This window comes from Sturnus vulgaris, chromosome Z (genome assembly GCF_052056855.1).
Source record: "Sturnus vulgaris isolate bStuVul1 chromosome Z, bStuVul1.hap1, whole genome shotgun sequence".
Classification (NCBI taxonomy): Eukaryota; Metazoa; Chordata; class Aves; order Passeriformes; family Sturnidae; genus Sturnus; species Sturnus vulgaris.
This window is the reverse complement of record NC_142283.1, coordinates 70,694,096-70,721,185: the sequence shown is the minus strand read 5'-3', so window position 1 is coordinate 70,721,185 and position 27,090 is coordinate 70,694,096. Positions and strand designations below refer to the sequence as shown.

The following is a 27,090-nucleotide window of genomic DNA, read 5'->3' as shown; positions in this document are numbered from 1 at the left end:
AAGCAGGTAAGGGCAAGAAATGTCAGGAAGCAACAAAACCAAAGAAGATTCTGGACCTTTTTTTTTTTTTAATGTAGAAGTCCCCTTCACATCTGAAGCTGGCTGGAAAATTTCTGGTTCCTGGTATATCTGGTTAAAAAAATAAAAGTCCAAGTATGAAGTCTGTTTGAGCATTTATATAATACAAATTCTAATGAGACTCTGTGATATAATCAGATAATTTATTAACAGCCCAGGGAATAGAGGAACCCCCATGCCTTAGAGGGGGCCAAGAAGCCCAACAGCTCCTGCCAGCTATGACCAACTTGAGAAAAGCTCCCTCCACACCCAGTCCCAAGTTGGACCATGGGTATCTAACCAGGACACACCACTGAGCTCCACAAACACAAGGATGTCTGTATCCTCCATCCGTAAGTGTACACACGTCCTGTCTCCAGTGCTGCACACTGGGATATGTCTGGAGGATCCACTCCACTCATCTCTCACAGAGGTTCTGAGAATTCACTGAACTGGAGCCTTTGAAAAGTGTTGTTGATAGAAGGAAGGGATTTATTTGTCTTCATCTTTCTAAAAGGCTACGTGCATGTGTGCAGAAACCTTCTGCAATTTTTGGAGCCAAAGCAGAATCAAAAAATACTTTCGTGTCCTAAGGAGAAAAAAAAAACAACAAAAATGAGTGAACAAACAGTATAAGAAGCAAAGATGGATGCTAATTTGTGGATGACACCTGGTTAGTCGACAGTTGCAACAGAAGTGATAATCCAAGAAAGCACTTGAGGATGTGTAGGGGCATCACAGGGCACTGGAAAACTTATTTTTCATAGTCATGGAAGTTGTAACCTGGGCTTGGTTAATGGCTAAAAATGCAAGAGGGCATGCAATGACTCAGAAGGTCTAAAAGAGGGTGTTGGGATTCAAAGAGAGCTGGCATACCAATGAGACACAGGTACATTTTTGCTGGACCTTCAAAAGTTACCTGTCTAAACTGGAGGGGGATTTTGCTGTGGGTTGGTTTTGTTGTTGATGGTTTGTTGGGGTTTTTTGTGGAATCTTCAGTGAGGAGGCAGAAGCAGTGTAAATTTATTGCAAGTGAAAAGTAATCCATCTTTTTTCCAGCCTCTTCTGGGTACTAACCCTTCAGCTGTCCTAAGACTTACACTTACAGATTTAATTTCCTATGTCCCAGACATTACAGAAAGGCAACAAGGTGAGACGGATAGACTCAAATATCTCCTAGAAATGAAACAGCTTCTGAAGCAGACGTGCAGAAGTAAAACAAAATGTACTTTTGCTTCAGGGTATTCTTGATACTAGGTTTTTTTTCTTTTCATTGTGGTCCCTCATTTCCCCACCCAGACAAAATGCAACCATGACAACATGGAAATCCCCTGAGCAGCACAGCTCTGATAATAAGATTATTCATGTTCAACAAAAATATTATGTCTGAAAAGACTTTTTCTTTTAGTTTGCTCCAACTGAAACAGGAAAAAAGAAAAAAAAAAGATCAAAGTGATAGCCCACTCAATTATAAACAAGACAAATTTAAAGTGAGAAGGTGTCATTTCTGGATAGTGACCAATTTGCACAGGAGAGCTTTTCTTTAATGACATTTCTGTCTGAAAATGAGGCAGGAATTACCTTGAGGGTTTTTAGAATAATATGATAAGAAAGATTAATAAGAAAAATGTTAAATTCTCAGCTAGTCTAAAGCAAGCAAGGGCAAGGCGTTAGGTATTAGATATCACCAGGACTCAATCTCACTAATTCAAGTTTGGCTGCAATGTACTTTGATCAAGCACCGAAAACTTGAGCATGAGAGATGAGTAGTACAAGTTACTGCTAAAGCCCCTTCAGCTGACTCAGAGAGAGGGAATCTCTTGAAGGGATACCATGTGAATTTAGCAGTGACACAAACTGATCTATAAAAGAAGTCAGGCCCTCAAGTGAGGGTCAATCAGCCCATGGTGGTGCCACCTCCAGTGGCTCTGTGGCCCCTGCACCAGCTCCTGCTTTGTGTGGGTGGCCAGGCAGGTCCCTCTGCTGTTGGTGGGCAGGAGGTATTCAGAGGTCTGCTGAGCAGACATCTAGCCTGCCTCACCCTGGGCTCTCTCTTCAGCGGAGGGAAATAAATGCATTTAGGGGTTTCGATTTTATCTTTTTCATGTCTGTGTTAGGACGAGATGAATCGTGCTCTTCCCTGCCAGACAGAAGTGAAGCAAGGAGAGTCCTGACACAGCAATACACACGGTAAATACAGACATGCTGGCCAGAGAGCCCAACCCACCCTTCTGAACCTACCCAGGCTTAGTGCACCTGCAGGGAATGCTTTGTGGGGAGCCCCAGGGAGGCTCCATTAGGTGGGGCTGGATACAGGATCTGGAGATCTTCCAATCAGCCTCACTGAACTCTCGTGGAAAGGGGGCCATGTCTTCCTATTAAAACTGGGCAGGGGGAGTCCAGAAACAGTGCCTTGGCTACCCAGTGCCCCTTGCCTAGGGCAGAGACACTGCAGGACAGTCCCTGATGTCCTGGAAAGAAGGAAACTTTTCTACCTACGAGACCTGAGCTTTCTTCACTTTGGTGAGCATTTTCTATTACTTCCTTGCAGACGAAAAAAGCTTCCATATTGAGCATCCTTATTATAGTGTCAATTTTTCTGTTTACTTGGGCATTCATTTTTACAAACTTTGTCCCCAGTTTACTTTACACCTCCAATGTGAAGCTTTTTTTGGTGCAGCCAGGGATGTGCCAGAGCTTGCTCTTCTGTTTCAGGCTGTCAGCTCACCTGTAGCTAGCCACATCAGTCAGCCCTGTGCACGGCCCTGCTTTACACTCTAGTGTGTGTCGGCGTATTCAGCCACAGAAAGGGTGCAAAGGAAATACCTAACACCTCTTTGTCTTTCGCTTTCCACCTTTGCTTTGTCCAAAGCCTGAAAAAATGTGAGATGTGCCACTTTGCTCTTAGGAGCCAGGTTTTGCAGGATTAGTCTTTTAAATCACAGGTTTTTCTGAGTCAGCATTGCCTCATGCAGGACTTCATAGAATCACAGAGGGTTTGGGGTTGACAGGGACCTTTGAAGATTCCTTTATTCCAAGTCCCTTGCCATGTACAGGGACACCTTCCACTAGACCACGTTACTCAAAGCTGCACTTGAACACTTCCAGCGATGGGGCAGACACACTTCTCTGGGCAACCTGTGCCAAAGCCTCACCACCCTCACAGGGGAAGAATTTCTTTGGTATGTCCAATCTAAATCTCCCCTCTTTTATTTTAAAAACATTGCCCCTTGTCCCATCACCACAGGCCTTGGTAAATAATTTCTCCTCATCTTTCTTATAAGCATCCTTTATATACTGAAAGGCCATGGTAAAATCTCCCCAGAGCCTTCTCTTCTGTGGCTGAAGAGCCCCAGCTCTCTCAGCCTGTCTGTGCAGGAGGTGTGTTCCAGCCCTCTCCTCATCTCACTGGCTTCCTTTGGACTTAATTCCACATGCTGCGTCCTTCTAATGTTGGGGCTCAGTGGGGTGCTCCAGCCAGGGTCTCACAAGAATAAAGAATCACCTGCTGGCAGTGCTGCTTTTGATCCTGGTAGTCAGGGAATAAACAAAAGCAATCATACCTAATGTTTCATACCTGGAAGACTTTTCTCCTTGGATCCGTGCACCTCTCTTGGGAGCAAAGTGGATGCCAAGGCTAAACCATGCTCTTAGGGAGCCAGCGGCAGGAATCCCACCAGGAGTCGGGAGCACTGTCCGTGCTCCGCGCTGCCTTTCCCGCCGGCCTTTACCAGGCTCGCCAGATGGGCTGGCGGGCCTGCTCCACAACCTGCTCATCCCGGGAGCGGGAAGCTGTTTCACAGTAAAAGCTCAGCAGCTCTCTTTGCTTTGGCTTCCTGCCCGCTGCCACCAGCCGTGCCGTGCGTAGGCATGTTTACATTTCCCGTGCGGAGGTGCCGCTGCAGGCCGAGGCTGAGGGCTGAGGCCGCTATAAAGGCGCGGCCTGGCTTGGCTTGGCACGCAGCCCCGCTCGCTGCACACATGCGGCGCGCCCAGCATGGCACAGCCCGGCACTGTGCTCAGCGTCTTCGCCATGGTCCTGCACACCGCCCTGGGGGAAAGTGGTTGCACCTCAGCAGACGGTGATGGTGAGTCATTTCATCTGCGTCTTTCCACTCACGTATGATCTTAAAAAACCTCAGTTAAGAGCTCCAGAATGCAGCTGTGTGGATAAATGCATTCGTGCTTTAACTTCCAAACTCTCTTTAGTGCCGGTGGCTGAGGTGGAGCTGAGGGCTACCTACTTAATTCAATCCCCAAATCTTCTGTCCTTGTAACTCAAATCCACATGAAATACGGGAGACCATAGCTGTATGCACAGGGCATGGAGTGCCAGCCCTGTCAATACTTGTAGGTAGCGTTTGTGTGGGGACTTATTCCTGGGAACAGGGATAACTTCACCCATGGTCACTCCGAGCTGCCAGTAGAGTGGGGTGAGGTTCTGGCTTCTTTTGCTCTTGCCAGTCTCCTCCAAGTAAAACATTTTGAGGTAACTCAAACTTGGCCCAAACTGTTCCACTTCAAAAGCCAAACTTGTACGTTTTCTTTAAGCAGTTTAATCAGCTGTATCTGGGATATGGCCTCAGTCTCCCTCATAGCAGGGCTGATGCAGCAACTCAGTCAGGGGGCTCTCACAGCACATCACTAACAGCATTCATTCCCTACTCAGCAACAACACTTTATAAATTAACAACCCTTTAAATTCAGCCTTATTGTAGACTTTATGATCTCATTTAGAGAGTGAAAATTATTTAGCAGTATCAAGATCAAAAACATAAATAAGCAGAGTATAAAAACATAATAAGCAGAAATAAAAACCACTGTTTCAGCCTGCTATTCATTTTCTCAACAGGGAGATGAAAATTTTGATTTAGAAATTCAGTCCCAGATCTGCTAAACTCTTATTTGTCTGATACTAAACAAACAGCAATGACAAGAGTTTGTGTACTACGCCTGAGGGACACAGGGTATCACTTAGTTACTGGTAGATTAGAGCTCCACTGTTTGGGAACAAAAGAGTTTTCAGTTTTAGGGGGAGAAAGGTTGTGTTCTTATGCTATCTCTCAGTTAGGGAATCTCATTTTTCCCTGGATGTTGTGTATTTTAACACATGTATCTGGACAGTTGTACATGCATATGTATGTACATACAGGATATGCATGATAAGTTTTTTTATTAAATGAAAACAGGGACTGGCTTAGAACTGGATCTAACCACTCTGGGGTTTTTATTTGTCATTTATTCATATAACTGGCAGCTGTTTAGAGCCAGCTTTGGAAAGCAGCTATGGTGATGAATGTTCAATGCTAGTGACTTATTGTTGGTGTCACTGAAATCTTCAGGCCTTCCCAAAATCAATATGATCAGACCTTTGCTTGTTTTGTCACTATCATGAGTAAATAAGGATTTCCGTATATGTGAAAACAGATTCAGAAAATCCCCATTGTGCAATTAGCAGCTTTTTTGACTTCCTTACGGATCTTCTCTGTTTGGCCAACAAACTAAATAACCTGGGGTAAAATCACCCATGACAGATATTTGACTTTCACTCTTTGCCTTTCTGACTTGCCCTGCCTCCTTACAAAGTGCCAATAGCCAACTCAGGCATGAAGTTGCCCTTATGGGCAGAGGAGGGAAGAGCTAATTGCAGCACTTTTCTCCATCTCCTCCTCTCTTCTGAGCATCAGACTGTCTCCCAGCTGATGTCCCCCACCCAGGAAGAAGTGATGGAGATCCCCAAAAGGCCTCAGAGAGCTACAGGCAGGGCTAAGGAGGGGCAGGCAGGGAGAGTGCAGGTGGCAGAGGAGGCTTATGGTCAAGGCACCCTCAGTGGTCCTCCTACCCACACTTGTAGAGTTTATGCAACCCACATCTAAGCTGAAGTTACTGTAACAGGTTCTGCCTGAATCACATCAGTGCTAGAGGTGTCACATTACCACATCTCCATTGAACCATCCTGATGGATGCTGTCCAAACCCAAGAGAGAACCATTTCTGTGAAGGACCTGCCATGACTTCAGCTATGAGAGCAGTTTTTATCTCAGTTCAGAATCACTCCTTCCCAAGCCCTGCCTTGATTTCAGTAGAGCCAGGTTCATGTCTCTGCCTGGTCTGGCCTTCTCAAGGCAATAGTCTTGTAAATTTTTAATTGAGTGAAGTGTCCTTAGCAGTATGAGTCATGTCAGACTCACCAAAACCATTCACTTAGCAAACACATTTGTGCGTGGTGGTTCTGAGGTTTAGGGCAGAAGTTGAGGCTGAGACTGTGTGCCTACTTACGTCAGACAAAAAAATTAGTCAGCCCATGAAAAACCATAGCAGAAATAGCATTTCTAATTGCTTACTTAACACTGTTCCTGAGGTTTAATTGTCATATATTCTATGGTTATTATGTTATTTCCATGAATAAGGAACTGTATAATCACAGTGGAAATGTTAAGTGTCTAGGTGGTAAAGTCAGCTTTCCTTCCAGTGTGGCACCAAAGCTACACTACGTTGGTTAAACCTTGAATGCCTGTTTGAACTGCAAGACTACGCCTTTTCTTCTTCTCATTTTGCAACCAAACTGATAGAGAATTAATTCAAATTTCTGTACCTTTTTAGCAAATGAGTAGTGAATAGTTGAATTTTTTTAATAAGCCATTTATTAATAGGATGATTGTCAGGTTTTTGAGTTGATGCAAAATCTGGTATATATAGTTTGCATATACAGAGATCACGGAGCAGTCATATAGAAGGGCAGATTAGTCATCCTAACCTTTAAGTTTTGATATTGCCTTTAGCATAAAGCAAGTCTCCTGGCAGTTGCAAGTAAAATCTTAAGAGAGGCTTAGAATGTGACATACCTGTACATGCCAGCTTTGGGTGTATATATCTATATAAAATATGGTGAGTTGTTTTCCATTTTAAACAGATTCATTTCAGCTTACTTGGTATCCCCCAGATTTTAAATACACATATTTTCATGTACACACTTCTACCCACAAATATGCAACTGTATATGGTAGATACTTTCTGTACAAGCATGTCTACCCTTATGGCGCAGGGCTGCACTGGACAAGACTGTCACCTCTGAAACTGCTGCAGGACTTGTTCCAAAGTTGGGCTGATCTCTGTATCTCTGTCTTGAATGTGATGGTTAAATACAGCAGCTTTGTACAGCATCTGCTTTTTCTGCATCTCTCTCTCTGTGTCTGTGCCTGTGTCTCTGCCCGTCTGTGTCTCTATGTCCGTCTGTGTCTCTGTCTGTGTCTGTCTCTGTCTGTCTATATCTCCATCTGTCTCTCTCTCTCTGTGTCTGTGTCTGTACCTCTGTCCCTGTCTGTCTCTGTCTGTGTCTCTGTCTTTGTCTCTGTCTGTGTGTGTCTGTGTGTCTGTCTGTGTCTCTGTCTCTATGCTGCACAGATTCTCCCCTGAAAGCAGCAACGCTGGTAGAGGACACTGCATTTGTAGTCCTTCAGGGGGATCTGGGCTCCCTGAGCTGTGCTGAGAAGACCAGTAATGATTTCTTAGCACCAGTTGCTCATGGTAACAAATGGCCACTAAGTATTAGTTCATGGGGGAGAGATCTCCCTGGGGATTCTGGATTACTGCAGCATCAGATGCTCCCATCCCATCACAGGTGCTGGTAGCAGCAGTCCCTGTTCCTAGCCTCTGCCTGAACTGCTTTTGTGTGTTTCTCTGCATTTCTGACTGACTTCTGGACTTTTTCTCTTACTGAAATCTGACTGCAGATGCAAGAGTTGACCATCATTTTCTCTGGGAGGGATTTTCCATTGGAAATTTTCAACAGGCCCACTCCATTTGTGAGTCACTGATACCCCACAGCAGATAACAATAGGAAAAGGATGAACAGTTTTAAACTGTCAGAAGAGAGATTTAGATGAGATGTTGGGAAGAAACTCTATACTTAGAGGGCAGTGAAGCTCTGGAACAAGCTGCCCTAAGAAGTTGTGGACGCCCCATCCCTGGAAGGGTTCAGTGCCAGTTTGGATGGGCCCCTGAGCAAACTGATCCAGTGGGTGTCATTCCTGCCCATGGTGGATGAAACTTAATGATCTTTAAGATCCCTTTCCACCCAGACCTGTCTGATTCTGTGGTTCTTTTTCTCAGTGCATCAGGTGCCCCACATGGCAAGGACCTGTCTGAGAAACGGGTAGCAGAGGATTGAGTGGGGGATAGAGTATAATCCCTTAACTCAGAAAAGAGGTTTATGTATCATGACAGCTACTGTTAAGCATTGGTGAATGGAGTCAGAGGCATTCCTGTCCCTAGGATCCATTCGAGGGGTCATGACAATAAGCCTTTCTCCACCCACTTGGCTTTAGTGGGTGAGATTTTATTGGCATTTTCTGCCAGACAGGTCTTCTCTCAGAAGTGTCATTTTTTGCATCACTGGCCTCATACCTGCCAAGTGTAGGACTTTAGAATTATGCTTATAGTCAAATCATGATTGTGTTATTAGTCATTGAAGTAAATGTGCAGGAAGCCATGCAATCTGGCACAAAGTCTAAGATTTCCCTCCTGAGGCTAAATTCGTGACATTTCAGAAAGCTTTCCAGTACAATCAAAATGTGGTTTAGCTGCCTCATGGCACCAAAACATTCGTGCAAGTGGGTGGACTTTACTGGCATGCAGGGAGAGCAACCTTGAAAGGTACAAACGGCTTCTAACTTCATTTTGGACAAGGTTTCTCTGCTCCTCACAAAACAGGTGGGTTGATCCTCTTTCTTTCAGGCAACCACATGAAGATACAACCTCCTATACAATGGATCTGCAAATCAAATACACTCATGGGTTTACTTCAGTAACATCTTCTGAATACTTCCTTAGGGACTCTTGGGGATGATGAACCAGACAATTTTGACATTGACTGCTTCAGCCAGCTGGAAATTAAGGACTCCTTTAGCAGCCTGACCTGCAATTTCACCGAGCTGCCTCCTTACAACACTAACTACACCCTGTCACTGTGGTAAGTGCTGTCTGTCCCTCTGTAAACACCTGGGAAGTGAAATGCTGAGCACTAGTGAGTCACGTTGCCACATGCAGGGAAACAGGGGCAGCAAAGCTAGACAAAATCCTGCTTCAGAGTGTTTTGCCAAGTTTGAGTACTATATTCAGCAAAGAAGAAGAGTTTACTGAAGCGGAACATAACTCCCTAATGAGAAAAAGAACAAGCTGGGAGACTCTCTAAAGGGGATTATAATGTCTCCAGTAGTTCTGACCTTGCCTCTGTTGCTCTGGAATGCCTGTATTATGGATGTAGGCCAGCATGAACTGAGAGCTTTTTACTTTAATTCAAATGGTATTTTAAAAAATGTTTTTGAAGACACAAATCCATGCCACAGAAAATTCTTTAGCAGAAGGATAATTTTCCACATCCGAGAAAATGCCTTCATCTAGGTTAAGACAAAAAACTCAGCTATTGTCTTTGCACATAGAGACGTACAAGAAATACACTAGAACAAGCACACAAACCTCCAACACTTATCAAACACATCAGTCATCTCCACTTCCTATTGAGGCCTTGAAACTCTTTCCACACTTCTTTTTCACTGTTGCACCAAGCTGAAGATTTTATTTATTGAGCATACAGATCCTTTTCTTTTTTTCCTGAAACTGAAAATTGTGTGGCAGCCAAAAAAAGAAGTGTCTATTTTCTTTAAATCTTTATATACTAGTCACTAATTATTTCCATTTTTTTCTCATGGTTTATTAGAATTTTTCTATTTTCATGGGACTTATTATGGGTTTTGACCAAAGTTTTACGGCAGTTCTCAAACATGGGAGCCAAAGAAATGGAAAAAAAAGTTCTAAAACCACCATGTGATTCCTTCATGGCCAGGTTCACTGTTGACCCTCTATTTGCTGCCGCCAAAGTCAGTAAGAAATTCATCTTTCTCTTCAAAGAGGATCAAAACACATTGCCCTATATTCAAAAATAGCAATGGAAAGGTAATTTTTAAAGATGCAAACATTTTAGCACATACACCTCCAACTGAATAATTGCACTTTCTTCTTGAGAGCTCCATGATGCTTGTGATTCACATCACTTTACTATTGTTCTCAAGGACCACAAGGAAAAACACTATCAACATCTCAAACTCCTTATTTGCATTGTATTATTTCACATGGAGTTTCACTTCAGTGAGTTGAGTGAAATGAGCAAGCAGGATTAATCCTTTATAGTAAGTAGTCAAGTCATATTAACAGTTAGAAGAAATGATTGTCGTGTCACTTTGGCCAACAGTACCAAGGAAGACAACAATTATGCCTGCTCCAACATGAAGAAACAGGAAGATGTATTCTTCTTACAGTTCATTGATATACTCTCAAACAGAGATGTTTGCATGTACTCTGAGATGAAGAGAAGGGTCTGCAGGAGTCTGGTTATAACTGACATTGGTGAGATACTTAACATTTTGGATGTTTTTAAAGTTATAGGGGTTATGCAAAGCCTGATGGTCAATCTGGGTGAATAAAGGCAGCATAAAAGAGCATTTTAGCAGGGCATATGGTCTGGATTGGGGTGTTATCAGAGTATAGTGATTCCCCTGCTTCAAAGCTAGACATGATTAACCTACATTCAAAATGCGTAGCTGAATTCAGGCTGATTGTGACACTGCCCAGACCCAGACATAGACTGAATCCCGTCCATGGTTGAAGCAGCTGTTCCTCAGTGTGGGTGAACTGCCAAGCAGGGACATTTTGTTAATCTCTGACTAGAGATTATGCAGTTTAGGGACTGGCCACTCTACAGATAGCATGAGCCCAGTAGCACAGGGAGCACAAGGCTGCAAGAGCTCACTTCACGTCGTGGTGTGGTAGTCTGAACAAGGTGCATCCTGCACTGGTAACTGTGAACGGGCTAACACACACCAGGGACCTGCCTGAGCCAAGAAATAAGAAACTCAAGGGGAGGAGGGGATACACAGAATTACTATTCTTGGTAACCAGTGTCATTCAAGAGCGGCAGAGAAGCTTTTGTAGGACAGATTCTTCTCTGTTCTTCCCTGGTGCTTTGTCTCCAGTTGGCAGTAAGTTCTGCAACATCCCTCTCTTGTGAAACATTTCTGCCACAGTTCAGTAGTTTTGTAATAATCTTACATTACCTCTTAGTTTACGGGCCAGCCTGGACCTCTGGCAGTCCCTACTCTAAAGACTGTGGATGATCGAAGTATCTGAGGGTTATAGAAGGAGAACAATTTATGGCTATATGTGTGGGCTCTGTGTTGCTGTGAGGGCTGATGTACTTATCAAGGTGAATTCAGGAAGCCTCAGTGCCACAGTCACAAGTGCCTACAGGTCTCAAGCACATCCAGCACAGTCTTGGCTTGGGGAGAGCCCTGAGGGCTGCATTTCTGACTTGGTGTACTTGCACGGATGGTCTTTGGCACAGTTTCCTGCAGACCAGGTCAGGTGTTCACAGCAAGGGTCTGGAGCCACAGCTCCTCTGGTCTATCTAAAACTGTCACACTTCGTAGCTCCCTCTGTCCCAGTGCCCTGACAGCCGCAGTGGTACCTGAGCACAGGTTGTTCCCCAGTGCCTTCTCCCAGGTGGGTTTTGCCAGGGGGCCTCCATCTCAGAGCATTGGGGACTAGTGCTAGAGGGACTGAATTTCAGGCCTTCAAACTGCCACAGGGGTGGGCATGCTCAGGAATTGCTTTCCAAGACTAAATGTCATATTCCTCACAAGCACCTCCCCTGCTGGTCACATTGCTTCTCTAGCAGGTCAAAACCAAGCCCTTCTCAGGATCAGGGCGTAAGGAGGAGCTGGGGCTCAGCATGAGGCTTGCCTAGCTCAGCACAGCTCTTTCTCAAGACAGGCCACCCTGCAGGGCTGTAACTTGAAGTGGACTTTTTTTAACATTTCAAACCCTGTTTATCTTCTAGTAACATTATTCTGCTCCTGTTTTATCCTGGTTTCTTGTCATTTGCAGTTAAGCCCGAAGTTCCATTCGCTATAAACATCACATATGAAAGGGAGGCAAATGAATATCTTATTCGTTACTGTACACCACACTCCAGGAAAAAATACTTAAAGGACAAATTAGTACACCAAGTAGCCTATCGGCAGAAAGAAGGTAGTTGGAAGGTAAGTGGTGATGTATTGATGGGCTTACAGTAATTTCCAAAATTAAGCAGTATCAAAATAACCTGTACCATGTAAAAATTATCAAATCTGCATTTCTGCAGATATCTATCTGAAAACTTGGAAAGGTGCAATATTTGGCGTTTGGAAATTTCATCAGTCAAAAGGTTTTATTTATTTGGGTTTTGCAGTGGAAATAAAAGACATGTTCAACCGTACTAAGTTTACTCTTTGCTGTGATGATTTTGCTGTTATTTTCTGTGCTCATCAGTCAGTAAAACGTGTGACCTCTTTACTTATTTTTCAAGTTTCTTCACATCTCCTTTCCACTGAATCCTTCCAGGCTTTCAGTGCAGCCCTGCAGCTCTCCTACCCTCGGGCTGTCTGAGGCTACAGCTGCCTGTGGACTGGTCTGACTGGGGCTGCCCAGCTGCATGAATCTGTGTGTCCCCTCTCACCAGGGCAGCCATGCAAAAGCTAATCACAATGTTTGAAAGCATGGACTACACCTGCATTTTACAGAGAGAGCACAGTGTTGTCCACAAAAATCAGATTTGTTACATGGAGTGCAACATGCCAGTAATTCCACACTGGAGAGAGATGTGGATTGTTCAGTTGCACAAGCTTGGATGCTCAGTGGTATTCCACAAATCAAGCACACCAACTACCAAAACGTTTTAGTATTTATACGTTTTAGGAAACAAACTAATTAGTGTTCCTTGGCCACAAGTTATATTGTTCTCTTTTTAATTAGTGTTCCATCTTCTGTCGACTAATGATTCTCTCACGTCTCATGCCAGTTAGCCCAGAGGCTCAGTCTTTGTCTTCTCTTGAGTTGGTGGCTCTCCTGTCCTGGTGAGCCATGAGTCAGCAGCTGTGATCTGCTCCTGCCAGAATTACCTTCTAACCAGTTAAGAGCTGATTCAGCACAGTCACTGAGTTGTCTTTATTCGTTTCTTCCTTATCTTGGGAGCTCTGCCAAATATCCTCTATAATGGCCTGAAAATTCTGCACTCTTTGTGTCCATTAGCATCACTATACCCCTCTTCCCAAGCTTTGTTAACCTCTCCACAGGTCTCACATCATTGAAGCATGTCAAGACCAAAACCTTAACAAGGCAATTCTATCCCAGATAATTTGTTTTTCTAGCACCTGAACATCGCTTAGAGCTTGCTTATTAACTGCTCTCTGTTTCACAGATTAAATCTCCCTCCTTGTTGATTGGACATGAAAATATACAGATCAAACATCAAAGAACTTAAGGGGAAAAGAAAATGGATTGAGACAGCGAAATGGAGAGCACCAGAGCTGCAATGCAGAATTTCAGCTTCTTCCCTGTAACTGCCCTCTCAGACACTGTCTTTTTATGCTGCAAAAATGTATTTTTCCCCATCTCTCCTCTGAGCCTTTTCAGGGAAGCATATACTTCCTACTGCAGTGTCAGCTGCCACAAAGCACAGTTAATACTCTCAGCTGTTTTCCAAAAAGCTTTTACCCGGCATTTGTCTCTGTTCTCAAATACTATCTGGAGTATGCTGCTGTTTAACTAGGCTGATGCTCTGATAAGCACCTGTGTAATAGAGAGATGGACTAAACAGTATTTCAGGGATGCACCTGATCTCACATATTTTGCTGAACTCGAGGATAATTCTCCACTGTCTGCTGGAAAAATAATTGTATTTTTTTGTGTGTGTGTGTGTATGTGTTTAGACAATAGAGTCACCATATCTTCAGGTAAAACTGCTGGGGAAAAACCTTGAAAATGAAGCATCATATGAGGTGAAAGTACGTTCTCAGCCCAATGGAGATTATTTTAAGGGCACATGGAGTGAATGGAGCACTTCCAAGAGCTTCAGGACAGCGCGAGAGCAGCACTCCACAGAAAGCTGTAAGGGCTGAAAACACTTTGGGCATCCTGGAGGAAAGCAGAGCTGGGGGTCTTGGCTCCCTGGCCAACCTCAGAAATAGCAGGGATGAGAGAATGGGGAGGGAAGAGCCCACAGCCACAGCAGGGTCAGCCCTCTCAGACACAGCAGTCCAAGGAGGTGACTCACAGAGCAGCTGGGTTGCTCTGGTCTGGGGCTGGCTCTCCGTGAAGATTTAAATCTCACTCAAGGGCAATAAGGTCAGAGGAAATGCTGCCATGAGAGCATGAGGGTGTGGGTGCAGGGGGAGATGAAGGCTGACTCACTGCTAGCTGCTGGCTGGCTTGCCAGGAGAAGGAAGGGCTTTGGGTAAGGCACGAAGAGCAGTGAAATACGACCCATTTCAGGACCCTGGGCCTGGGTGTGAACATGGCACTTGAACCACAAATTCAACACAGGATAAAATCTCATCACTGCACGTGAATAATCTTTGTGGTCCTTGGGTCCCTTCAGTCCCCAGCGGTACCTTGGCATTATGGCTGTTAGAACTCATCTCTGTGCTGCTGTGAGGACACAGTGAGTGCTGGTTTCAATGCACAGGAGGTGACAGCACACTTCAAGCTGCTTTAATCCAGGTGCTGATGCTGTGGCAGGCTGTAACTTACCTCCTTCACAGGCAGGAGAAACGAGCCATTGCACCAGCCCAGTGATAGGCAAATGCAATGCTTGGTGTTAATTCCTAATTTATCATCTGAAAAGACATCACTGTTATGGTGGCTTAACAGTGAGACATTTACATGCGTTGGCTGATGTTCTCTGTTTTCCTTTAGATAGCAGTGTGGCCATGGTTATACTCTCCATCCTGGGATTCATGCTGTCTGTTGCTATGATTGCACTGATCGTAGTTTTTTGGGAAAACAGGTAATCTCTTTGTATCAGAAAAGGTGTTGGAACCCAATCCTGTTCTGACAGTCTTCTTGTTTTCCCTGTTATGCTTGTAAACTATTCCCTCTCCATTTCTGGAACTCTGTATCAAGCTGATGGCAAGCAAAGAGTAAAAATGAGCAATACAAGAAACAGTGTTGGCAGGCAGAAGATGACCTGCCACTTGGACCAGAGATTTCAGTCTTGAGCTCAAAACACTGGGAACTTTGGTGCCAAAGTCACCACAAAACACTTACAGATTCAGTGTCCCACTGGAAGCAAATTTGACTCACAAACTTCAAGCAAAATCTGTGGGTTTTAGTAAACTCCTAAGGAGTGTGGAAACAGCATGCCAGGGTGATGACCTCTTTCCCTTTGACAGGCTCAGTCAGTGGGATGTTTGCTCTGCAGTGCTTTCAGAAGCAGCAGGGCAGAGCCCTCTGCAACAGGGGCTTGATGATGTCAGACACCAGCCTGGCCAAATCCTCTTCCAGCCAGTCATGAGGCGAGATCAGGCAGAAATGGGATGAGGATATGTTCCTTACCCAAGCAGCCCTTGGTCTGCGTTAGTGTTTTTTTCATAGATCTGCTGCACAGCAATAGGTGGATAACTGTAAATATGTTTTTAATGACATGGCTCAGTAGAGCTGACAAGCTTAAGAAATTTAATAGATATGTAGATAATGTTACAAAACTAGAATCTGGAGGGAAAAAAATCCAAGTTTAACTGGAGATTAAGAACTCCTTGCAATACAGAAAGCCCAGGACTCTTCAACGACATTCAGAGCAGTCTGTCCATGACACTCAGCTCAAGAGAAGTAACTCTGTGTGAGCTGCTTTTTGGGACAACACTTGGGCTGTGCTAACTCCAGAGTAACACATGGGGATTACCTGGCAGTGTTAAACATGGGGATTAGCTGGCCAATGCTAGTTGGCCTCAGCCATACCATGCCACAAAGCAATTTTAATAATTAAACATTTTAGATATTGAAGTTATCTGCCCTGGTGCTACTTTATTCACAAGTACAGAGGTTGCTTGAGATTTCTCATTCTTGGGTTTTACTGTTGCTGGGAACCTACAGTTCTCTAACTGCTGCAAGTTTTCTTAAATAAAACTGCAGCAAAACCAGGCGAGACTTTGATCCCAGATATTTCCATTTTAAAAAGAAGAAGGTTTTATACATGTGCATATGTACAGCAACACAGACACACAAATAAAATTAAATATAAATTCGTATACATATATAACACTGCAATAATTGAATATCAGTTGGATAACATTCTCTACATGCATCATAGCTAAGTATCAAGTTGCACAACATGAGAACTTTGCTAATCAAGGCAGTTAAAATGTTAAAAAAGGCTGCAGGACAGATGTCTGTAGCTCAAATTGCTGGCCAAGGAATGGGACAATATACTATTCTTTGAATTAACTGAACATGCAGAAGCAAGTATCAGCAAATTTCCACCTTAACCACAGCATCTTCTTGCACTTGCAGAAAACAGCTTCCACACAGAACCCTGTTAACACAGCTAGATGAAAACAAGCAACAAACTCTTTGCCAGCATAATTTGCTGCATTTCTAGTACTTAGTGAAATGTCTTCTTTTAAGTGTGACAATTTGTGCACTCCAAAGAACAATGACTTTTTGGTGGCCTTTATGATTCCTCTTCTCTTGTCTGGTTTATTCTGAGGCTTCTCTGTCTTTATTCTGGATAATGCAAGCCAGCCGTAAGGCTTTGTGAGAACTAGTACAAATGATGCAATATGAACCTCTGACCCTTATCCTGCTTTTTGTCTCCTGTTGCTGTTTCAGGATCAAGCCTGCTGTATGGCCAAACCTTCCTGACCATAAAAAAACGCTGGAGCAGCTATGCAAGAAGCCAAAAAACGTATGTTCTTCCAGTGTTCTTTCCACCTGAGTATAGACTCTTGGGGACAAAACTAATGCCTATGAGACAGTATGTGCATTTTCTGCATGAACTAGGACATCTTTCAGAAATTACTTCTAAATTTCACTGAAGAGAGCCCACATTTGCTCATTTAGATGTCAGTCAAGGCTATGGAATTAACACACAATTGACCTGGAGCCTGAGGTTTGACTTGTGCAAAGTAACTACAGAGGTCTCAGGAAGTTGATCTATGAAGAAAGGCTGAAGAAATTAAGTTTGTTTATAGAAGAAAAGGAAGCTTGGAGTGGGGAATACTACTTAAAACCTTCCAATATGTGTATGTAGTGAGGTGGGAAAAGTGCTCTCACCCCAAGGCTGTGTGGTGACAGGACCACATGCAAAACAAGCATGTATTGCTTCAGGCAAACTTCTTCCAGATATAAGGAAAGAATCTTTCTTATGAAAATAATTTAGAACTGTGTAGCCTGCCCAAAGAAAAGGTAGGTTCTCCTTTGGAAATATATTTAAGGTTTGGCTTGATAGGGCTCTGAATAGATTAGGCCAGGTCCTGCTTCTGGGAGAAGATTGGACTCCACAGCTCCTTTCCAACCAAAATGCTTTGGTGATTCTATGAAACTGATCATGGGGCTGGATGGGGACCTTTTGCAAATGTCCCTGGTGATGTCCACGTACCCTGACATGCCCAGCAGCATTGTTCATACATCATACAGTATATGAACTGCTCTGCCTGTTTAAATCCAGATGGACAAGTAAATCATTAGTGTTCACTCCAGGTACATTATTAATATGTTTTTAATTTCATAGGAGGCCTAACACAGCTCTTCCAGCCCCTGTGCTCCCCAGTTCAGGGATTCCTAACGTGTTTTAGGAAGTTGTGGCAAATTTTTACTTCCCTTGCTGCTAAATTAGGAAGGTAAAACTGAAAGAAACCACCTGGGTGGGCACACTCTTCCTGTGAAATGGCTGGCATGTGATTAATGTGTGTCTCAGAAAAGTCTCTGAAACACTGTATAGAGCATAAAACACTCTCCAGGGGTACTGGCCAGAGGAGGACACAGGAGAGGTGAAGTTAACAGGGAAAGGGGCTTTCAGCCATGTGATAGTTTATTGTGTGCTAACCTATTGTTCAGCCTGCTAAGGGTTACACCTAGAGTTAAAGAAATAATAAATACCCTTCTAAAATCAAATAAGTTATCAAAGTATCTTTTCTTTTCAACTACCACCCACTGTTGACTAACTGTGCTATTCCCTTTTCCACACAGAATTTTGATACAAGCTTTAACCCAGAGAGTTTTGGTTATGTTCATATCCATAAAGTGGATGGGCTTTGGGCAAAAGCTGAACTGGAAAATTTTCTGCAGCCATCAACTGCTCCAGAGACAAGCCTTCCAGAAAAATTCAGGAGTGGATCAGACCTGAAGATGATCCCTACAATGGCAGACAAAATCAACCTAAACCTGCCAGTGTCTTACGAAGTCCTGCACAGGCTCCTGGGCACCAGCCAGCGTGCAGTCACTGAGGGCAGCTGCAGCTCCAGCACCTATGAGGTTTGCCACGGCAACAGGGTGCCCCTGCACAACGATGGTTTCAGCCTTTCCCCCACTTATCCCCTGGATCCTTCTGGCCAGCCCCATCCAGAGCCCCTAAATGACGACACCATATCCCAGATGCTGCCTAACAGTGACATGAGATCACCAAACAATGAGGAAGCCTATGTCACAATGTCCAACTTCTACAAAATTCAGTAAATCTCACAAGAATTACAGCATGCAATTTTTTCTCTAACACAAGCAGGATACTGAAGCTTTCTGGCTTTGTTTTCCTATATCCTGTGAGTTCCCACCTCCCTCAATGCAGTCTGCTCACAGTGCAATGCTATACCTGCAGGGAAGTGTGTTCTCCTGCATTCCAGTGAGGAGTAGCCTGTCTCAGCATTCAGTACGCTGCTAGCAGTCTTCACTGCAGCATAAATTAAATTTAATTCAACCTGATTTTGATCTTCAAATCTGATTAATCTATAGAAGTGACAATGCAGTCCCAGCTGAGGATCACAGCACGTCTCATAGAAATTAATGAACTCTTTTTTTTACTCTCTTGGTTACAGAGTTAAGCTCTTATTAATGCCTTAGCAAGAAATATGGCAATAAATTCCTTTTAAATAGAATGCCATCTCTTTTAAACACTGGTGGGTCAAGACTAACTCCCCCCCCAGTCAGTCAAAAGACAGTAAAAAGACAGTAAATTTGAGTTGCAATCAAGTATTAGGTGCCTGGGGATTCAGGAGCTCGAGCACCACAATGAGAGTTAGCTGCCCAGCAAAAACGTTACATGGGCCCACCTGATGGAGGTGTTTCCTGAGATGGATTTAGTTTTTGGTTTGGGGGGTTTTTCGTGGGTTTGTTTTTTGGTTTTTTAGGGTTTTTTTTAGACGCAAGTTAAAACAAAGCAAACCCTAAATGCCATACTCTTTGCTATTGGCAAAGATCTGCCCTTCAGCCAGTTACAGGATCCACAGGTACTTCTGCTAATCCTTTTGAGGTCTTCAACATTTCATGTACCAACTATGTGAAGCAAAGTCCTTTCTCTTCCTAGAAACTGAATTAGGTCTGTAAATTGCACGATGCTGTGCAATCTTTTCTGCAGCTCTTATGCAATTATTAGTGTAGCATAAGTGCGTTCCATTCCAGAGGCTGGGCTATGTTCGTTTACTAGCATTACTCCCAATGGCAGTGACTGCACACAAATACTATGAATTTGGACAGTGTTCTCATGCAACATCTGACAGATGAAGATGGATAGAATGCCGTGGATCCTTGCCAGTGATCACAAGATCTAATTTGTTTTTTTTTTAATTACTTATAATTTGCCAGGAGTTGTGTTTTGTTTGTTGGTATTCCTTTTCTTTTCTTTTCTTTTCTTTTCTTTTCTTTTCTTTTCTTTTCTTTTCTTTTCTTTTCTTTTCTTTTCTTTTCTTTTCTTTTCTTTTCTTTTCTTTTCTTTTCTTTTCTTTTCTTTTCTTTTCTTTTCTTTTCTTTTCTTTTCTTTCTCTTCTCTTCTCTTCTCTTCTCTTCTCTTCTCTTCTCTTCTCTTCTCTTCTCTTCTCTTCTCTTCTCTTCTCTTCTCTTCTCTTCTCTTCTCTTCTCTTCTCTTCTCTTTTTCCAGATTTTTTTTTGCATTGTGACTTTTTTCTTTATAGTATTACATTTATTTTTTTTACATTATGGCTGAGCCACTTCACAGTCCTTGGATGCTGCACATTCTGGAGCACACATTTGGAGATAAAGCTGCTACAGCCACACAGTTGCATGACAGCAAAACGGCGTGGCCACGGGACATCCAAGCTGCTTTCTTGCACTCTGGACTTGGGGTTTACCTCACTGTGCAGTCTCAGTTCCTCTAGCTCTTTGAAATTCTCCTTTACCTAGTTATATTCACATTCCCAGAGTCTGAGGGTGAAAAGAGCCCTCTGTTATCCTCAGAGGATGAGATGCTCAGATTTGTTCTGACTGCTAATGGTCACGGAGATGTTGCAAAACCTCAGCTGCAAAACCTTCCATCTGCCTCTGCCGAGACAGCTTTGTGCCAGGAGACCAGCGGAATGAATCAGATCTGAAAATCTCTTGTGGCCTTGTTTCAAGAATATATGGCAGAGAGTGGGGCTTGCATTAAACTCAGTTGCTTGAATCAGAATTTAATGCTGCAGGAGACAGTACAAACCAAGCAGCAATTCTGTACCACATCAAGCCAAAACCAACCTTCCCAAGACAGCACTCCATCTCCTCCACCTCCACCCAGCACCAGGGAAACTTTCGAGTGGGGAGAACCTAACAGCTGCTGTGTGTAAAGGGGCCTCAGATTTGGCTCAAGGCATTCCAGTGACATTATACAGAATGAGTTTTATTGCTGTTTACCGCCAAAGAAAGCATTAATTGATGCAGAAGAAAAAGATCAAAGCCCTGAGCATTCATTTGCTTTATAGTGCTTTTATTTCCTTTCAAAAAGTGCTGCTGATAATGCTTATACTGTGAGAACTTGCACAGTGTGACTGTAGATACAGACAGACTATACTAGAACGATACCTTCTTCCAGTGACAAACAAAAAGGGGATAGAGGAAGAAGCAAAAGCACGTCAGGAAAATTCTCTGCAGTATGTGCTATGCTTCCTTCAATTTTTGTAATTCTGTAACACATTTGTTCGATGTATGCAGATACAACTACTTTCAGCTTTGGTTCGGGAAGAAATAAATAAAGCCAAGTATGCACCAAAGCCAGAAAACCACAAGCATTTCCTGTCTATGGCCAACTTATATTTAGTCCATATATGAGGATACAGCCATGGCTATATCTGGGCAATCTGTCAAGTAGTTTCCTTATTCTACATGACAATTTCTCCAGAGCTGTCTACAAATTCCTATCTGCCTCAGTAACCACACAGGAGTATTTCTCAGCTTTCACATACTCCATGCACTTCCTTTAGTTCAGCATAACTTTCCTTCTCCTCCTTCTGCCTCCAGTGCTCTTACTCAGCTGCTCACCCAGACCCAGCTTGCTGGCACTGATTTCTCTGTAGCTGCTTTATGACACAGTGCCTGGAGCTGCTGTGTACCCGCTGGGCTCCAGCCCCTCTCCTGCAGTCGTGGTGCCACACAGATGCCCTCCCTCCCATCTTTGCACTCTCCTGCACTATGCAAATGTCTCTTAGCTGTACACAAATAAACTTAGACTATTGTCAGTTATAACAGTGAGTCACGTTCTAATTCTAATGATGCTGAAAAATGATAATTACATCTCAAGGCAATAGTCTTCCCCGGCTTAAAGTGTTAGTTTGTTTACCACATCTCCTCCCCTTGTGCACATTCATTAGAAAGGCTGAAATAGCACACACAAATGCTGTGTGTGTCAGTGGGGCAACAGACGACCAAAGTGCTAAGTGTGGGGAAGCAGGACTGCTTCTGCCAGGGTGGAGGGATGGCTAAATGCCTGTGATATGCAGTGAAGTCTGGGCAATGGAATAAACATTGAAAGGGTGGCCTGAAAAGCTCTGCTGCAGGAACATGTGGCTGAATCCAGGGCAATTTTTGGCAGGAAGCTGACTATGAAACCATCTCTTCTGGCAGCAAGAGACATGGTGATTCTGCAGAGCAGGAGTACAGCCCCTTCTCAGCTTCTTAGCAGCAGTGGTTATTGATTTGAAGGCCTGTATTTGTACAGCAGTACAGCAGTGCTGCAGCCTGGGGGGAGAAGCAGTTGGATTTTAGTCAATACACTTTTAAATCAAGCTAGTTATCTCTGTGGTTGTGGGGTTTCTGAAGCTATCATTTAAAAACTGATAAAATGTGATATAAAGAAGACTTACCACCTCTGTGAAGAATTATTGTAGAGTCAAACACCTCCTTATTACTGTGATCATGAAGCCACCCAAATTAGCACTCCTGTGTGTCACAGAGCATTGGCAAAACAAATCTAAAGTGCAGACACACAGGAAAACAACTGATAACGCCAGAAAATGCAATTGCTAAATTATACCGACTGTTTCATCCCTTGCTCACGCGGCAGCTCCATGTTTCAGTCAGGATGGCTTTTCCTTGGCTTCTAAGCGCCACCTGCTGAAACACGAAGCCACGTGTGAAAGCCCAGCACTGGGACACTTGTGGTGCCATCACATGGTGCAGCTCCAAAAGCGTTGCTCAGACGGGACCTGCGGGAAAAACGAAGCCCACAACAAACTAAGCAGTATTTCACTTATTAGTAGTCTATGGCCCTAAAGAAATTTGGGCAAATAAAAACAAAAGACAGAGTTTCCAGAATTTCTTCATCCTTAAAATGAAGTAGGCATCAGTGTCCACAGAAGCACTAGCTCCATAGCAGTAATTCAGAAATTCGTCTTTTGTAACTAAAAATGATTAAAAACAGCCTTTACAAGTTTGATGGCTATATACTGTGGCTCAACAGACTATATTTTGCAAATACTTCATTTGCATCCTCCGGGGAAGTCTGATTTTTACATGAGACTCTCCTAACCTGATATTAGGATGTAGGATGTATTGTTGCAGCAAGTTCCAACACAGAATTTAGTTGAATGACTCTAAGGTGAATGGATTGAGATTTTTTAATTGGGAAATAGAGCTGCTGCTGTGGGGTCAAAGAAAAAGAAAAATAAAAAAGAAGAAAAAAGAAATCTGGTTATTGTTAAATATTGACAGCATAACTTACATGTCACAGTGAAATTAGATTACTCCAACATCAGGGCCATCACCGCATGAAAGTAAAAAGCCCCAAAGGCTTGCCAAACAACAGAAGAAATGAGACACAAAGCAGAAATGCATTGATGAAAATGTCTAAAGGAATAAATCTATGTCACAAAGTTGGAGCTTCTCTAACACAGTCTGATAATTGTTTTTATTTTTTTTTCGCAGGAAATGTACATAAGCTTAAAAAAAACCACTCCCTCTTTTGAAAGTTAAAAAAAATAAAAATACTGCAGCTTTTGGAAAAAAATACCATGTTTTCAATGAAAATAAAGGAGCAGATTTATCTCAGGAAAATAAATACTTCTCACATTTTACCACAATCTCTGCTTTTCCAAGAAAGCAGAGACTTGATTCCACTTCGACAAAACCTTGTGCTTCTGTTCTTTCCAAGATATTCAACTAAGGCTGGACCCTGTCCCCAGTCTCCAGCTGCAGCTCCTGTTGGGATCAGTAGCAGTGCTGTGGGCTGGGGGAAGCCTGGGTCCAGGTTTTTGTGGAGGTGGGGCTGCTGTACCTGGGGTGGCTGCAAACCTCCAGGCACGAGAGTGGAAGAGGTGCTAGAGCCAAAACCAAGCTCTCTTTGAAACCACAGGGCTTTCAGACTCAGCTGAGGCACACCAGTATGGGCTGCTGCAAATAGAGAGGCAGCTTACAGACACCTGAGGACTTTCTGCTCACCCTACAAGAGAGGAAAGCTAAAGAAACAGGGTGAGCTGTGACCACAGTGACAAAGACAGTAGGCAGCTGCTGGCAGTGCCAGGTTGCTATTTAGGCATTACCTGTTTTACTGGGAAACCTCAGTGTGCTGCTGCTGCTGCTGCTACTCCCAGTGTGGAGGATAGGAGCTGCAAGCCAAAAATCAGCAAAATCACTGGTCTTGCTCCTTCTGTGCAGTGACAGCTCTGGGATGGCAAAGCTGTGCTCTGCCCACACGGCTACAGAGGTTTGAGGCAGCACTGTGTGCAAGGAATTACATAAAGGCAAGTTGGCTTTTATACAGTAATGTGCACAGGTGATTTCATCTGCAAAACTTCTGCTGCTGCCATCTGCCTCTGCCAAGATAGCTTTGTGTCATGAAAGCAGCAGAATGAATCAGATCACTGAAAGTCTCCTGTGGTCTAGTTTCACAAATATATGGCAGAGGGGCTTGCAATAAACTCAGGTGCTTGAATCAGAATTCTGTTCTGCAGGAGACAGTATAAAACAAAAAATATTTCTGTATCACATCAAGCCAAAAATTTCCTCTCCCAGACAGAAACATGAAGCCACAAAGAGCACAGGGAGGCCAGAATGAAAATGTAGTGAAGGAAGCTGCAGAAGTGCCACCTTTCCCAGAGGAACACACCAGAAGAAAAGTCTGTCCCACACCTCTTTTCCCCCATACTTCGTGCTCTTTTAGAGTAGGGGGTGGTGTCACCGAGGTGCTCTGATGGTTCATGCAGAGGCAGGAAGTGGGGGCAGAGTTCTGGAAGGATTATAAGGCAGCCTTTTCCCTCTTCCCCGCAGAGCTCTACCAACATTTTTGGAGCAGACTTCAGTGCTGGCCACTGGGGAGAGCAGACCTTATTCCTGACAAGACACTGTACAAGCGTCAGGCTGGAATTCAAGGTGCAGGCAAAACCTCCACCTCTGGGACTGCCCCCCAGCCCTGCAGACTCAGATGTTCCTGTGGTTTGTGCCATCCTGTTTAGCATCTGTTGCACAATCAGAATGAAGAAATAGTGCTTCGAACATGAAGCACCAACCAAGATCTCTCATCTTGATGCTAGCACCAGATACAATGTTGTGCATTGCCACCTATCTCCCAAAATCTGCTGTGTGTGCTGTGGAGCCACAGGCTGGCAGGACAGCATCACCAGTTATCTCCTGCATCTGCTGGGTCTGTAACCAGCACACTGCAGCTGCAGCGTTCTGAACAGGGGCCTTTCAGCTCCATTTTGGGGTCTCCAGATCACAGACAGGGAGAGTGAAGTGTTGAAGGGAGGCTCTGGGCACTTGCTGTTAGTTTTGAAAATCCCTCTTGTCTGGTTCAAATCCCTTTAACTTTCCTCTAATCCCTGAAAAGTGCTTCCTCTGAATGTCCAGTGTGTGCGTGTGTCCAGTCTGCATGTTCTCCAGCAGAGATTTTACTATCTGGCAGCTAATGACTGTTTTTGTTCCATTAATTTGCACACATATTAATCAAATTACATTTCATACAGATTCCAATTTGAGTTCTACAGCATTTGATAACTAGTGAAAAATCATGGTTTTTGTTTCCCAGATGATTTATTCTTTCCTGAAAGCACCTTTTCTGAAGTTACCAGTTGTTATTCAGACTGCTCCAAGAACAACTCTGCTACCATAGAAGTGAAAGGAAACTGCCACTGACTTCAAAAACACCTGAAACCAGCCCTTGGAAACACAGTTCTGTACAAATGTTGAAATTACTCAGTTGGGAACCATGTTCTCAGGAAACATATCTAGTGAGCAATGAGGTCCACATGCAGGCAGACCTGAGCTGGGAACTGTTCTAAGAGCACCAGGGATACACCACCAGGGTGAGAGGGTTTAAGCTCTCCTGGATCACGTCCTTCAAGTCCCCACACAAACCCCATTAGTCCAGCTCAGCCTGAAGCACAGGATTTTCCCCATCTCCCACAGGCTTAGCTGAGGCTCCCAGAAGCCAGTGACAAAACTCCTGCTGGGTTCAAAAATGTACAGTTGCTTTCAGTACCAATCCTCCCCTCTGAAAATGTATATTGGTTTGGGATTAAATAAGTTTGGAAGGTTATTAGTACCAAAGACCAACTGACTGCAGTTATTCAGATTAAAACTTCCACTTCACTTGAACAAATATCAGCCTGTCTGATCACTTCAGAGTGTGAAGACATGAGATAGCAAGTCAAAAGGAAATGTTTCTTTCATTTTGTGATTCCCACAGTCCATCCACATTACTTTCTTTCTGTTTGAAAGAGAAGACAGATAGCGTTACACCATGTTGTGAAACCAATTAATGAAAGAGAAATGCTTGTGTTTTGTTCAAGCTGCTAGACCATGTACAGCCCCTATTTGATAGTAAGTTTGTTTTTCATTCATATTGGCACTTTAGTAGCATTGCAGTAAGTTAAAGGCTCCTCTTATGATGGCTGGTAATCATAAAGGGAGTTTCTCCACCGGTTTCCAGTGTCAGCAAGCATGCGAGTTTCCGGAGTCTTACTGGTCAAGAAAATAATAGAGTTTGTACAGCCTTCGCCAAGGAATTGCAAGCAGCTGTTGCTCATACTGAGAACATTGCTGGACAAAAGAAAAACAGGGTTTGCAGAGGATCAGTGCAGCAAGCTCTCAAGACTTCAGTGTTTGAGCTGTTAGCAACCCAGGCTGTGACTTCATCAGAAAAGCTGTTTTGAAGTCCATTCTATAACCCTGCACTGCTTTTAGCTGCCTACTAGCCTGAAATGGAGCAAATGCTGCCATGCACAAGACATTTACTCTTTGCTATAGCAGCAGCTTCTCAGTCTGGGAGAGCAGCAAAATTATGAGAGAGAAGCACAAAGTAGAAGAAAAAGAAAAAGATATCGAAGCAGTAAAAATTAGATACCACACACTAGGATTTTTCTGGATTTTTTTTTATAGTTTCCTTTGTGTACCATTTCTCCCCATCTGTATGGACAAAAGATGAACAGAGACAGCCTCATTGGTGTGACAAGAAGGGTAGATCTTTATTAAGCATCAGAAATGGAAGACAAGAAGATAAGATAGTTATGAGTTCTTCACTTCTAAGAAAGCTCCCTGAAGTCGTGTCTTGGTCATAAAACACTGCAAATACAAACAAGTAATAAGCAACTTTCAGTGTAGGTATGTACAGGCAACAGCTACCAGGTTAGCAAACATTCTAGGAACAGAGAGCAAAAAATGCTGTAACACATGTATCCCCTTCGAAGAAAAATACAAGTAAAATGATCTCACAATACAGAAATAAAGGAATCAGAGTGGGAGGAGGAGAGTG

At 43.5% G+C, this 27,090-nt stretch overlaps 1 protein-coding gene and 2 long non-coding RNA genes across 3 annotated transcripts; 1 reads left to right on the top strand and 2 right to left on the bottom strand.

Annotated features, from left to right (window-relative positions):
- Window positions 1-207: 207 nt before the first annotated feature.
- LOC148219913 (uncharacterized) lies at window positions 208-3,834 on the bottom strand. The gene is made up of 2 exons (XR_015799540.1): window positions 3,635-3,834; window positions 208-646 (listed from the first exon to the last, which is right to left on the bottom strand). It is a non-coding gene; the product is annotated as an uncharacterized LOC148219913 (long non-coding RNA).
- A 184-nt stretch (window positions 3,835-4,018) lies between these two features.
- IL7R (interleukin 7 receptor) lies at window positions 4,019-19,015 on the top strand. The gene is made up of 8 exons (XM_014875539.2): window positions 4,019-4,145; window positions 8,889-9,027; window positions 10,306-10,460; window positions 11,997-12,151; window positions 13,859-14,036; window positions 14,844-14,934; window positions 16,755-16,830; window positions 18,114-19,015. The coding sequence occupies exons 1-8, from the start codon at window positions 4,055-4,057 to the stop codon at window positions 18,597-18,599; spliced, it is 1,371 nt and encodes a 456-aa protein (XP_014731025.2). The 5' UTR covers window positions 4,019-4,054; the 3' UTR covers window positions 18,600-19,015.
- A 1,799-nt stretch (window positions 19,016-20,814) lies between these two features.
- On the bottom strand, window positions 20,815-22,347 carry LOC148219912 (uncharacterized). Its single transcript, XR_015799633.1, has 2 exons — window positions 22,208-22,347; window positions 20,815-22,082 (listed from the first exon to the last, which is right to left on the bottom strand). It is a non-coding gene; the product is annotated as an uncharacterized LOC148219912 (long non-coding RNA).
- Between the last annotated feature and the right edge of the window lie 4,743 nt (window positions 22,348-27,090).